This window comes from Accipiter gentilis, chromosome 14 (genome assembly GCF_929443795.1).
Source record: "Accipiter gentilis chromosome 14, bAccGen1.1, whole genome shotgun sequence".
Lineage (NCBI taxonomy): Eukaryota > Metazoa > Chordata > Aves > Accipitriformes > Accipitridae > Astur > Astur gentilis.
Window position 1 is genome coordinate 32,537,237 of NC_064893.1, and position 12,897 is coordinate 32,550,133.

Here is a 12,897-nt window from a genome sequence, read left to right on the forward strand (position 1 = left end):
GCCGTCCGCGGCGCTAAGCATCCTGGGAGTTGTAGTCCACCCAGCCGCCCCCGCGCCGACCCCGCAGCGGCGCGAGAACTACGTTTCCCAGAGTGCCGCGCGAGGGACGGCGCCGGCGGCCGGCGCCGATGGGAAGCGTTAAAGGGGCTGTGTGGCGGGAGGTGTCTCCGGTTCCCGGTGAGGGGCCGCCGGTTTCGGGTACTGTCCTTCGCCTTCCGCGCTCGGGAGACGGCAAGAGCCGCGGTGGGTGCTCGCAAGGCACGGTGGGGCTTGAGGGAGGGCCTGCGAGGCGCCGCCGGCCCGGGACCTGACCCTGACCCTGGCCCCGGGCCGTGAGGGGGGAAATGGCGGTGAGGCTCGGTTTGTCCCTTCTGCCCTGTCAGGCTGTGACAGGGAAAGGGGGGGGGAGGGGGATTTCCCTCATGTAGGTGGAGCGGGCCGGTAGCTGGGCACGTCTACGATCGTTTGCTGGCCCGAAAGGGGAGCGGGCCGGGTGTGGGGGGGGTGGGTTTGTCCCCAGCCTGCGGCCTCGCTGCCTTCCCGGGGGGCGGCGTGAGCCTGCCCCTCTTGCACAGCTGGAGACGAAGGGTCCCCCCTCGCTCGGCAGGTACCTGGGGGGGGGGGGGGGGGGGGGTAAATAAGGCCCCTGCGCCCTGTCGTCACTCTGAGTACTCCAGCCTGAGAAATCCCTTACTTCTGGTCTGGAACACCTTGGGTTTTTTCCTTTTCTTTTTTTTCCCTTTAGGCAATGTTGTTTGACTTCAAAGTGATTATTTATCTGCACGCTTGCTCAAAGGCAGTTGCCTCTCAAAGTCTTTGCCTTGAGGTTCCCTTTGTGTTTAAACAGAAGAGTGGTTGCAATGTTATGCGAGTCATCTGTAGCACTTGGTAGCAATACTTCCTGCATCTTAGAAAATCTTCTCTGCCTTGTTTGTGCAAATCCAAGAACAAAAACCATGTGGGCTTCTGCAAGTGTTGGTGTCACTTTGTCTGATTCTTAGTCTTGTGCTTTTTGGCTGGTTAACTTACTTGTCTTGTCTTCGTGGCATTGTAAGATGACAAAATACTTATATGGTGGATACCATAACAGAAGACTGTTGCTGGATAAGGCATAAATTAAGATAAGTAGAGGGTTTTATGCTCCTTTAGGATACGCTGCACCCAGTTCAACCATTAAAGATCCTATGATACTGTTAACATGGTTTGGGAACAAGGAGGGAGGGACTGTTCTCCACATTCTTGCTTAAAAAAACCTATTCTGTGTATTTGTATGAAGTTGACTTTACTTTCTGTGGGTCTTACATGTACTGCAGAAGACATTCAGGCTCTTCTTTAGCTCTCCTTTAAGTCCCAAAACAGACAGGGTAGTTTTGAAATGAGGGTTGAGTTTGCAGTGGATGCTGGGCACTATGTGCAGAAACAGAGGTTAAGCTCTTTGGAGGATCATCCCCCACTTGTATGCATTTGAAAATTTGATTTTGAGCTATTTGCATGATCTCCCTGGGATCTGTGCTTTGTCCTGAGATTGCCTAAATGTGAGAGTTGCTCATAAATGAATAACGTCATTCATTTATCTGGTGTTGGAAAAAACTTGTGTTGTGGAATGAGACTTTTGAAAATGACCTGTTTGTTAATGATTTCCTGGTACTTGTTGCAGGAGCAGGATGTATACTCTCCTGTCTGGGCTCTATAAATACATGTTCCAGAGGGATGAGTACTGCGTCTTGATCCTTGGTTTGGACAATGCTGGTAAAACCGTAAGTGCTGTTTATTACCAATTGCATGGAGGACACGCGCAATTCTAAATGTCCTCCAAAGATAAAAGTTCCAACAGACGGGTCAGTCTTTCTTCGGCTGTATCGTGAGTTATTTTAGTGATGTCACACCAAAGAATCAACTTTTCCCTCTTACTTAAATTTAGCATAAGCTTTCAGGGATGTAGCTGAGGCTTTGGTAATCCTGTAATCACCTGAGATCCCTTCTTTCCTTGCTAAAATAAGGAACAAGAAGAGTGGTTTGTTCCAAGGTTAGGTAGGGCAGTATCTGTTGGAGCAGGATTCTGCAGAAATGAAAAGGCAGGTTTGGGTTAGGATTACCCCAGTCAGTAAAATATTTGAGAGTAAATACTTTTTCTTGTTCCTTTTCAGACCTTCCTTGAACAAACCAAAACTCGATTTAACAAGAACTATAAAGGGATGAGTTTGTCCAAAATCACAACCACTGTAGGCTTAAACAGTAAGTAAATCTGTTTGGAATTTTTTTCAGCTTTCCTGCACAGCTAGACAACAACTGGTTCTTGTTTGAAATATTTAAGAATTGACAAGGGCAAAATAGTTCCTGGAAGTAGAGATAGTATCTCCCAACTCCCCATGTCTTTTTGTAAGAGAATAAAATAGGCTTTCTTAGCTTATGAGGCAAAACCCCTGAAGTCTTAAGAAAACAAGTATCCCATTTCAGTGCTGTGCTCAGGTTAAATTTCACTGGAGTTCATTCGTTGGCCTGATTCTGGTATTATTTGCACTGACACGACTCTATCTGATATTAGTGGTCACTCTTTGCAAAGATATTGTTCTGTTGTTGAAAGCGGCCACTGCATGTGATTTGTTCCTCTAGAAGACTGTCCTACCCCAGATTTCTTAGGGGTGTGTGCAGGTGTTTGTGCTTTAGAGAACACCTTTAGTTTTCTTTGGATTGTCTTTTCTTCTTTCCCTCTAGTTGGTACTATTGATGTTGGCAAAACTCGGCTAATGTTCTGGGATCTTGGTGGACAGGAGGAACTGCAGTCTCTTTGGGACAAGGTTGGAGACTTTTTTCCTCTTAGAAAGACTTTTGTCTCTTTTAGAGCTGAAGCAGTATGATCATTTAGTAATCATACAGGCTTATTGGTAACCCTAGTATTTAGCATCAGCAGTTTTTCAGAGATTGAACTATATCTGTGCAAGATTAGCAAAGATAATGATTTGCATTATTGTTTACAGACAGCAGTTACCAACCCTGGTAATTATCTGAGGGTTGTGCCAGTAGAGATAAGCTTTTTTGGGGGACAGATAAGCTTTTTCACCTGTTGTATTCAGTAAGCCTGCAAACAGAACAGGCAACGCATTCTGTGTGCCACCATTCTTCTCTCCAGCCACATACTGTGGAAACAGCTGGCTCTAACTGCTTGATCTTTTCCATGTGTATCAAAATTTTACCAAATTTAAAAAAAAAAATCAGGAAGAGGAATAAATGGTCCTAGTGGGTAGATACACTAATATCTGTGTTATCCTCGCAGTATTATGCTGAATCTCATGGAGTGATCTATGTTATTGACTCCACTGATGAGGAGAGGCTCTCAGAATCTAAAAGAGCTTTTGGTGAGTACCTTGTGTTTTACCTGTACTGTGATTTCATGATGTATTGTGGTATGGTTCTCTTATGACTGTCATGTTTGTTCCTGTGTCCTTGAAGTAAGTTGTGTGGCCTGTTGATGACACACCTGGAGTGCTTTTGCACTTTTTTGTTGAAGTCTGTCTTGTGTGTAACACAGGACTTGCTTTTGTTGCCTAAGACCTTGAATCTCTTTCTGTGTTTATGCTGATGATATTGAAATTTTTATTCCTTATTCTGTATTTATCACCTCATTAATTCTTAGTAACGTGCTTGTTGATGACAATGAAGTTTGGAGTTTGATCTGGAAAAAAATTCTGTGAAGAAAATGGACCTGAAAGGTTGTATCAAATGAAACTGTAATGCAAGAAGGAGCCTCTTGCTTCATCCCCTATGTCCAGATAGTCTGTGTCAGGCATTTGCACAACTTTATCTTCCAGAACTGGCTAAACCTCTGGTTTTGTTTCTGTGCTTTATAGAGAAGATGATAACCAGTGAAGCTCTGGAAGGGGTTCCCATTCTGGTGTTAGCTAACAAGCAGGATGTAGAGGTAAGATTATTGCAGATTTACTTCTTAAGTGAGCAAATAAGCCCTGGAAAGGTGAGCTCTGCATTCATGTTAAATTTGTTTCACATTTCTGGACTGATCCTATCACACTTTCCCACTGCTGGAAATAATTGCTTTGAATTATTTTTAATTTTTTTCCTTTCTCCTCCAACCCTTTTCCAGTGGCATAAATGAGCTTACTACAGGCACATCCAGCTCAGCTGTTTTCAGCTTTTTATGTAAACAGAACAGACTACATAGCTATGGTGGGTCTTTCTTGTACTGTGACTTGGTATCTTGATACTGTTTTTTCCTGTTTATTCAGAAAAAAAAATGTTTAGTGCACTTTGTTTAGACTGCCTTACTATTAACGTGGGAATAGCACAACAAATATATGTGAAGCAATAGCATCCTTTTCCCATAACTGGGTAAGATCTAGTCAATGAAACATTCTGTTTGTCCTAGAGCATTCCATCAATGACAGCAGTGAATTGCAAGGAATGCTTTTTCTTGATAGTATAATTCGAATTCTTTCTAGCATATCTAGAACTGCAAAACTCTTGTATTTGACAAGTTAGTGGGCACTACGGTGTGACTGTTTGGGTGATGCATCCAGGACAGTCCTCATCTCCCCCGGCAGGGAAAAAAGGGAAGAGAATGCCTAAGGCGGTAGTGGTATTTTCCATGTTTTCCTCCTCCTTTCCATGCATTGTACCTGGAATTCCGGTACTGCAGTTCGGGTGATTAATCTCTAGATGGAGCCAGAGACTTTCAGTAGAATTTGGAGTACCAGCCTTGGCAGCTGTGATGGGTATCTGTTTCAAAGTATGCAAATGCTTTCCAGCTTCTTCCCCTGGACTTTACACCTAGCTCAGTGAGTGTACTTGTGGGCAATACTTGAGACTTCCATAGAAATCACTTTGTCTTTAAAGGAGGATTTGGTTACATTTCATGTGTACAGCACAACAGATATTTTTGGATGACCATAAGATTATCTAGTCATAGAAATAAAAGAAACGTAGTTAAAGGCAGCATGAGATTGAGACAGAACTCCTGATTTATGATCCTGACTTTGCTGTGATCTCTGGTATGTGCGGAAGTTGACTGTCTTTTCTGTGTGGAAACCAGAATATTAAGTTTCATATTTCCATGTAACACTACAGCAGGGAGCAGTCTGTGCTCTTGCCTTTAGCTGTTGAGAAATAAACTTTATGCAGTGACCTGGAAAGCTGTTCCAATTTTCCTTGTGGCTGTATGTGCATATTTTGTTATGGGCATACTGCAAACGCCAGCTCTTCTGGCACCCTAGCCAGGCTAAAGAAAAATGATTGAACAAGTGGACTTCTTCATATGACTAGAAAGAGTTATTTGGAACAGGCTTTAAACATAAAAACTATGACTGACTCCTTGCACCTTCTGGAGGGTCCAAGACCAGCCCACAGATTTAGTGCCTTTATGCAGTCGTAGAACTCTAACAAGAGATTAGCAAACCTATACTGACTGGAGGTATACCTGTTTTTAAGAAATACCTAAATTGTATATTTGGAAGTCTACTCCTAGAGTATGGTCTTGGAAATTGACACAGAGCAAAGATATATCATGCTATTAACAAAACATTAAAGGGACTATAGCTTATTTTTCAGTAATTATTCAGGTTCATTTAAGCAAGGTTTAGAAAACTACAAGGCCTGTTTCTCTTCCACTGATCTAGCATACTTGAAGACTTCTGGAAGAAAATTGAACATTACAGGATTATCACTGGTAGAGATTTTTCTACTCTGGATCCCCAGACATATAATTGTAGTGGGGAATTCTCACTGGCATCCCTCTGTCATTTATGTGGATCATGGTAAAGGAGGATAAGTGGTATCTTAAACTTGCTGGTGTTTGCGGATGAGAGATAATTCATAATGATTACATCTTTAAAGGCCAGCAGAAGGCTTGTGGTGAAATATATCAGTAGTAGTACATCTGGCACAGATCTTCCTTTCCCCCCCGCTCCCCCCAAAGTTTACATTCCTCACAATAAGCTAACAAAAGTTCTGACTCAATGCCTGAAATGCCTGAAATTGCATAAACTAAGAATTTTTGGCCCTGATGCTAAATTACTTGTAGAAAAGAATTCCGCTGTTAATAGGCACCACTGCTCTAGGGTAAATTGTATCCACTCAACACTGCCAAGCATGGGTGCTGTTTGGCCATATGAGGAGACAAAATACAATCATAGACTGCAAAACCAATTCTAGTATTGTGACAATACTGTATGTGATTTTTTTTTTGTACCAGGAGAATGCTCTGTGTTTAGCAGGGGCTTCAAAAACTGGGTCATTTTGTAATTAATTAAAAGATTGGGTCAAATGTGTGTTGTGGAAAGAAGTTTGTTTTGTTTCTTAAAGGAACTATTGCTTTGTAGGGGAAATAAATGTCTAATATATAATAATTTATGGGGACTCCCTTCAAGTCAGAATGACACTTCTGAAAATATAGGCGGTTTGGCTTACCTACTGTTTACTACAGAAAAAGCTGCAAAATAAGAATTTATATTTGCTGTTTTGATGTAAATGCAGCTGTTTAAAGGTTTATAAAAGGTATATATTTCCAAGATTTACAACACTGTTAAAACTTGAGGATAGAATGGCTCATTTTGGAATGCTATTAAAAATACTAGAAAAACTGAGCTGAAAAAATAGCTTATGAAAATAACTGGGTATTGTGTGATGTCTTTGGGAGGAAGTTTTGTCTTCCTAATCTTAAGATAAATTTTGGAAATTTAATTTGAAATCTCCAGAATGTTGGAAACCCTCCTAGTGTCTTTGGAAAATGAGAGGTGTCATGGTGAGTAGCAGCATATATTTGAAGACTCACAGTGTTATCTGTTTTCCACACAGTTGTTAGGAAATAGGCCTTCTGCATCATGGCCATTCTTAAAGAAATACTGCAGCTTCCCTGTAAAATTATTTTTCATTTAAATAAGCTTGTGTTAATTTAAACAAGCTTAAGTTTTAATTTAAAATAAGCTTGTAAAAAAAGATAGCCCAGAACATAGGTCAGGTTGGTTAGGCTTTTTATTAAATAGTTTTACTTAGGCTGTCCACCTTTCTGGTGTTTCTATTATAGTTCCATTCTGCTGACTGATTACTCTTGAGGTGGCTGAAGAGCCTATACTTCAGGTTTTATCCTGATATGAGACCAAGCAGCAGCATTGTCTTTCCTGCAGCGGATTTGGTGAATGGATAAAGACTCTGCAATGCAACTCTTTTTTGCCTAAAACAGCCATTCATGCTTTTCTACAGGTGGCTCCAGAAATGGAGCCTTGCTGCTTGATATATTTCTAGGTGTACCATTCCTGAGTCTTAATTTGGGTAATGTTGTTCTGAACCCTTCATAAAAGGAATTTGGTTGTGGAGGCAGGTCAGTCCTGGCTAGACTATGTGGTGAAAAGCATTCATGAAAAGGTGGTTCACAGTGCATTCTTTTGGGGAAGTTGAGATAGAAATATGATTTGTCAAGTTGTATGAGTTTCCTCTGAAATGTATGGTAGATAACATCACTCCAGAAAGGTCATCTGTGGATTTTATTATTGTAATGTTACACTGTTTATGTGATCACAAATCCAGCTTCCCTAGTTTGCTCTTGGTTTATGTGGTTTCAGTTGAGAAACAAAACACATCTGTAAACAAATATTTTGTAATGTAGATAGGGAGGTGGAAAAGAGGGGAACTCAGAAGCCGCAGCTGACATTTTCTCCAAGCACGAGAAGCTCAAATGCTCCTAGTTGAAGTGATGGGTAATCTGCCTCATCCTCTACTGTAAGACACGATTCCAGTTCACGGCTTCCCCTTGAACACTAAAACAAGGCTTCTCTGAATTGATAGTTCAGTGGTGTTATCCCCTCTGCTGTGTTACCGTACTTCATCCCAAGGGGGGAAAGATGTTCCTCAAAATAAGTGTAGTGTTGTGGTGCAGTGATGTCCTACTGTAAACAATGTAAATGGTGCAAAGTCTCCTCAGAAGCAAAACTCTGATACAGATTTCTATGGTGAGCAATGGCTGGACAGCTTTGTGGAAGTTAGGGCAGGCCACGATTATACCAGAGGGTGGGAAGTGATTATAATGGATTAAGCGGGGTGGAAAAATAACTACAGCAGTTGTAAACTGCACTGGGAAAAATGGGTTTCTCAAAGGCCTCAAAGATGGACAAGGTGAAGGAGGTGGATTCTCTGTGCCACTAGATATGTGCAGGTGTCCTGATCTGCTGACAGCTTTTGGGAAGTCCATTGCCTGATTGCTTTGCACAGGCCTGTGCAAGTAGAAATAAAGGACAGCATGACTATGGTCTGCGCTGTTACTTCCTACCTTGAACGCTTTTTCTCAGTTTTATTTTAAAAAGTTTTAAAAACATATCATCATTCAGAAAAGGAGAAATTATTATAATATGATATTAAGCTGTGGTAAGCTAAAAGTATATTGGGATTTAACCTTTCTGCTGCCAAGTCTCATTTATTGAAAAAAAAAGTAATGACATGAAAAATAGCTCAGATTACTGACATGCAGCTCTTCGTCCTTCCCAGTTGTTGGGTACTTGACTTGTCTAGAGCTTTGGCTTAAATCAAGAGGCAAGTTGGACCTGCCTTTCATATTTGGTGGTGAATGTCATACCAAAACTAAAGTAGCATCTTTTACAAACTTGTAGAGAATGGTTGTTTGGTGATAATCTCTTGCCTGTCTTCCAGACCTGCTGGTATGACTTCCAACTCCCAAGTCCAGTCCGACTCCCTCTACAGCTAGTACTTGATTTTTTTTTTTTTAAAGTTATTTAACTGTTTATCCTGTGGATGACAGCTCATCTTTATGGATTGCAGGTTTTTCATTTGGTAGAAATTTGGTGCAATGAAGTTAGTAACACTTCTGGATACAGTTTCCAGCTCATCGATTGAAACTGCAAGTTTGAAATGCAACTTAGGTCATAAGAAAGTACAGTCATCAAAGTTGCACAACTAATGGATTCTAGGTCCTTCACAGTGGAAAATCACAAGTCTGAATTCAAGGGCACTGGGTGAATCGGGTGTCATTAAACTCCTTTCAAGCCATTTCTTAAGAACTCTTCTTATTTATAAGGACTGAAAACTGCTTATTTGTCACATGGTCATCCCCACAGTAGCTTCCCATGTTTAATTTCTCCAGAACCAGTATTTTGCAAAATTGATAGCTGGTATTGTGAATTTCCATCTTTCTGCTAAGTCAAGGCTCAGACTTGTAGAAGACTGAGTTCCTGTTTGCAGGTAGTCTGTTCTTTCAAAGTGTACATACGCTTGGACTAATCCTCAAGACTCACAAGGGTCTGATTTGGCGTTTGAGTAAACACTTGCCCAAAATATGTGCTTGAGCCTCACTGAAGGTTCAAAATGTCTTTGCAGAGAGAGGAAGAAAGCTGGGCTTGTGGCCAGCTAAGGTGCTTAAATGGCTTGTCCAAGGCTTTCTGAGGAAAAAGTGAGCACTGAGATCAGAAAAGGATTTAAAGGCTGGTGATTCTTCTTGTTCCTGCTTCCTGTGTTCAGGGAGGAAGGTGCAAGTCTAGACTTCAGTAGGGCAGGTTTGCTTTTGTTGTGTTTGTAACTCTTAAGAGGAAAGTTTTTGTGGTAACACTGTGATTTATGTCAGGAAAGTAATCCACTGGTTTACTGAGGGGCTTATGCATTTGTGTATTTTAAAACCACTTCCCGGCAGTCTCCTAGCAGCCTTACAGAAGTGCAAGACCTGATGGTGATCAAGAGCAAGGTGACACTGGGCATCAGAAAATGTGCTGCGCTCAATGCTGTCAGCATTTTCTCCTGCATGCAAAATGCAAAGAAACAAGTCCAGGGCAGCCATGCCTTTAATGTCAAGGAGTGTGCTGAGAATTTAGGAAAAATCACTTCCAGGCCGTTTTCTGAGAGCATGCATACAGGGAGACAACATCCAGGCCATTGGAAAAGTCAGCTACAGGAGCTGACTTGTCTGGGATTCTGGCAGGTATATAGTTTCAAAAGGCTTTGTAAATAGATGTGCTTTTGTAGTGTTCTGGTAGACAGCCTGTGTTTGATGATTGGGGCAGGTTGGAAGGAGTATCCCAAGGGTGTGCAGCTTGTACTTATTTTCATGACTCTTATTTGCTTAGAAGTGCACATCTTGTGGATCAGGGAGGTGTGGCAGTGTGTGTATACTGTCTGAAAATAGCATTCTCTTTGGTGAAAAAAGAATATGTTAAAATTTTTTGGAAGGTAAAGAAATGAATTTGCTGTGTTAGTGGGTGAGGGGGTTTAACCGAACAGAGTTGTGCCATCCTGACCGAAGCAGAACTGTGGATGTGGTAGGATTCATTTTGGAAGAAGGTCACCATCTCTTGTAGCATAGAAAGCAAGCTCTTCTTTGTTCCCTTGCAGACTTGTCTGTCAATACCTGACATCAAGACAGCATTTAGTGACTGCATTAACAAAATCGGGAAGAGAGACTGCCTGACACAAGCCTGCTCTGCTCTTACTGGGTAAGTATGAGAATGGATGACGTTTTGTTTAACTGAACTGCTGCAGGGTGTCACACAAGCAGAGCAGTACTATAGGATTTAATAACCCCTAAAAGGGAGATGCTTCCTTCCCAGCAGTGACAGATACTTGTTTGTGAACTTTGGACTTGTGCCAGGTCAGTAACTTCATCTGTAAATCCCACTGATGAAACACAGTGAAAATGTACTACTAGCTGAGAGCAACAGGACTTGGAGTCACACGGAGCTGTTGATTCTTGTCCTTTATCATCGCTTCTCCATACACAATAATCTTCATCATTGGCTTGCTGCAGCTCCTGGCTTTTATCTAAGAAGTCAGTTGAAAATATAGCTGTTTATGACACTGCCAGAGAAATGAGTGGTGTTCCATTGTTGGTGGAGTAATTATGCTCTTGCTTTCATATTTTTTGGCATGCAGATGTGTTTTGTTATATAGATAAGAACATTCTTGGAGATTGTTATATTACACTGGGGATGCTTGTGGTTTAAGATACAGTGACTACAACAGACCAAAATCTGGGACACTGATTCTTCTTCAGACCTATGCAGCTGCATGCCACAGAGCTGCATGCCATGACCTTGACCAACCCACTAGATTCTTAGTATCTTAGTATTACTATTGCACATTGAGTCTTGCAATACTTTGGTTACGCTTTCAGTTCTTTGGGTGAAAAGTGCTATTTGGCATAAGTCAAAAGTGCTGTTCCAGATGGCTAGAAATACTCCTCACTGAATTACTGCCTGTGCTGAATCCAGAGCTTTGAGGTTTCTTCTTTTTTAATCTAGCAAGAAATCTGTATTATACAAGCTCGTGCAAAGGATAAGAAAAGCTTCTTAAACCATGAGAAAAATCTCTTGTCTGCTTTGCTAAGAATCAAATGCCATTAAGCAGATGAATGACCACAATAACAAGAACAATGGTTAAGCACTGACTGGAAGAGAAGTATTAGATAATAATCTTATGAAATGCAACCTTTTCGGTTGTTGTGGCGTTTGTACAAACACTTCTAGTTTTGATCTGTGTGGAATTTCCTTTCAAAATTTCAGTTTGAGTTTGCATTAAAAAAAAAATAAAATTGTGGAAGTTCTGGCTGGGAAGCTGTGCAGGCTAGTGAGTTGGTGACTTGCTTGGCAGCCCCAGCACAGATGATTACAGCAAGCTGGAGCCAGGATTGGAAGATCTGATACAACTAGCCTGAGGCTTGTAGCAAAATAACCTCAAACCAGCTGTCAGGTGGTTTTTGTTTGATGCTTGTTCATCCCAAGGTTTCCACAGAGTTGATGACTAACTAAATTGGATGTAGACTAGTACAGACACCAGAAAAATAAAGGATGGAGTTTACATACTGAGTTAAAAGAAATCGGATCCCTGTCGTTTGTGTGTATGAGAAACTAACATAGTAATGCCAATAAATAACTGCAGGGCAGAACTCTTCACTTGCTCTTGTAACGGCTCAGTTAGGGACTACATGAGCCATGGTTTTGTACTTGGTTGTTTTTTGTTTTAATCTTGTCTACTTATCTTATTTCCTTAGCAAAGGAGTGAACGAGGGAATTGAATGGATGGTGAAGTGCGTGGTGAGGAATATTCACCGGCCCCCAAGAAAGAAGGACATCACGTAAGAAATTGCAAGCCAGCCAAGGAGCAGACAGTCTCTTTCCACACAGTTTTGTGTTCCCTTTTAAGAAGGTGGTCCACTGGATTCCTATTACACCTGATTCTTTTCTAAGTTTGGAGACAAACATTCTCTTTCTGTGTCTAAAAAACTTGAGCAAAGGATTCCAACTGGGTGGGGGGTGGGAATCTCTTACATTAAGTATTAAGCTGTTGGCCTGAGAGCGTAGACAGAGTGGCAATCTACACATTGTTGCAGATGCAAAGGACTTAATTTTCTACTGTATTACTTTGTGATTCTTGATTTGTTAGTCTAACAGGCTAGAGGCCAGTGACATGAAGGAACTCCTGAAGGAACTGTGTAGGTGAAAAAGAAAGGGGAGGGAGGGCCTGGGGAATGGCTGTCCCTTCTAACGGAGAAGACACCTTGCTGCTCCAGCCCCATGGTTACTACAGGTGGTGTTACTGGCCCTGATATGCTGCTGTTTATTTGTATAATGGGGAGAGACAGCATTGATTATAACTCAGTTTTCAATCAGCACATTGATTTGTAACTTTTACCTGTGGTAAATGCAGATGTGGAAGCCAGCAACTGCACAATGGTATACTGTTTAAAATGGGTATTCTTAATAGGACATGAACTCCAGAAGCACTGCCTTGCTTTGACTGCCAATCTTTTTTGTGCATTCTCTTTAATTGTAAGAATAATTGGTATCTTCTGTAACTGGAATGAATTGAGGCCCTCTCTGTGATCTTTCTAGGCCGAAAGCTGAACCTCAAGGCAGGGAGAAATCAGTATGCAATAAAGCTTCCTACTTCTTTGAA

General features: G+C 41.5%; 1 protein-coding gene across 2 annotated transcripts; it reads left to right on the forward strand.

The window, feature by feature from the left end:
- Positions 1–98: 98 nt before the first annotated feature.
- Positions 99–12,897, forward strand: ARFRP1 (ADP ribosylation factor related protein 1). 2 transcript variants are annotated; one of them, XM_049817161.1, is made up of 8 exons: positions 99–177; positions 1,658–1,757; positions 2,148–2,235; positions 2,716–2,798; positions 3,275–3,356; positions 3,849–3,919; positions 10,339–10,439; positions 11,993–12,897. In XM_049817161.1, the coding sequence occupies exons 2-8, from the start codon at positions 1,665–1,667 to the stop codon at positions 12,078–12,080; spliced, it is 606 nt and encodes a 201-aa protein (XP_049673118.1). In that variant the 5' UTR covers positions 99–177; positions 1,658–1,664; the 3' UTR covers positions 12,081–12,897. The 2 variants fall into 2 exon arrangements, with proteins under 2 accessions (XP_049673118.1, XP_049673117.1); XM_049817160.1 differs by having other exon boundaries at positions 107–243.

Excerpts from the sequence above, each read along its gene's own strand:
- ARFRP1 (XM_049817161.1), top strand. The coding sequence starts at position 1,665 with ATGTATACTCTCCTGTCTGGGCTCTATAAATACATGTTCCAGAGGGAT. Across the intron at positions 1,758-2,147 it reads TGGACAATGCTGGTAAAACC|ACCTTCCTTGAACAAACCAA; the intron begins GTAAGTGCTGTT and ends GTTCCTTTTCAG. Across the intron at positions 2,236-2,715 it reads AACCACTGTAGGCTTAAACA|TTGGTACTATTGATGTTGGC; the intron begins GTAAGTAAATCT and ends CTTTCCCTCTAG.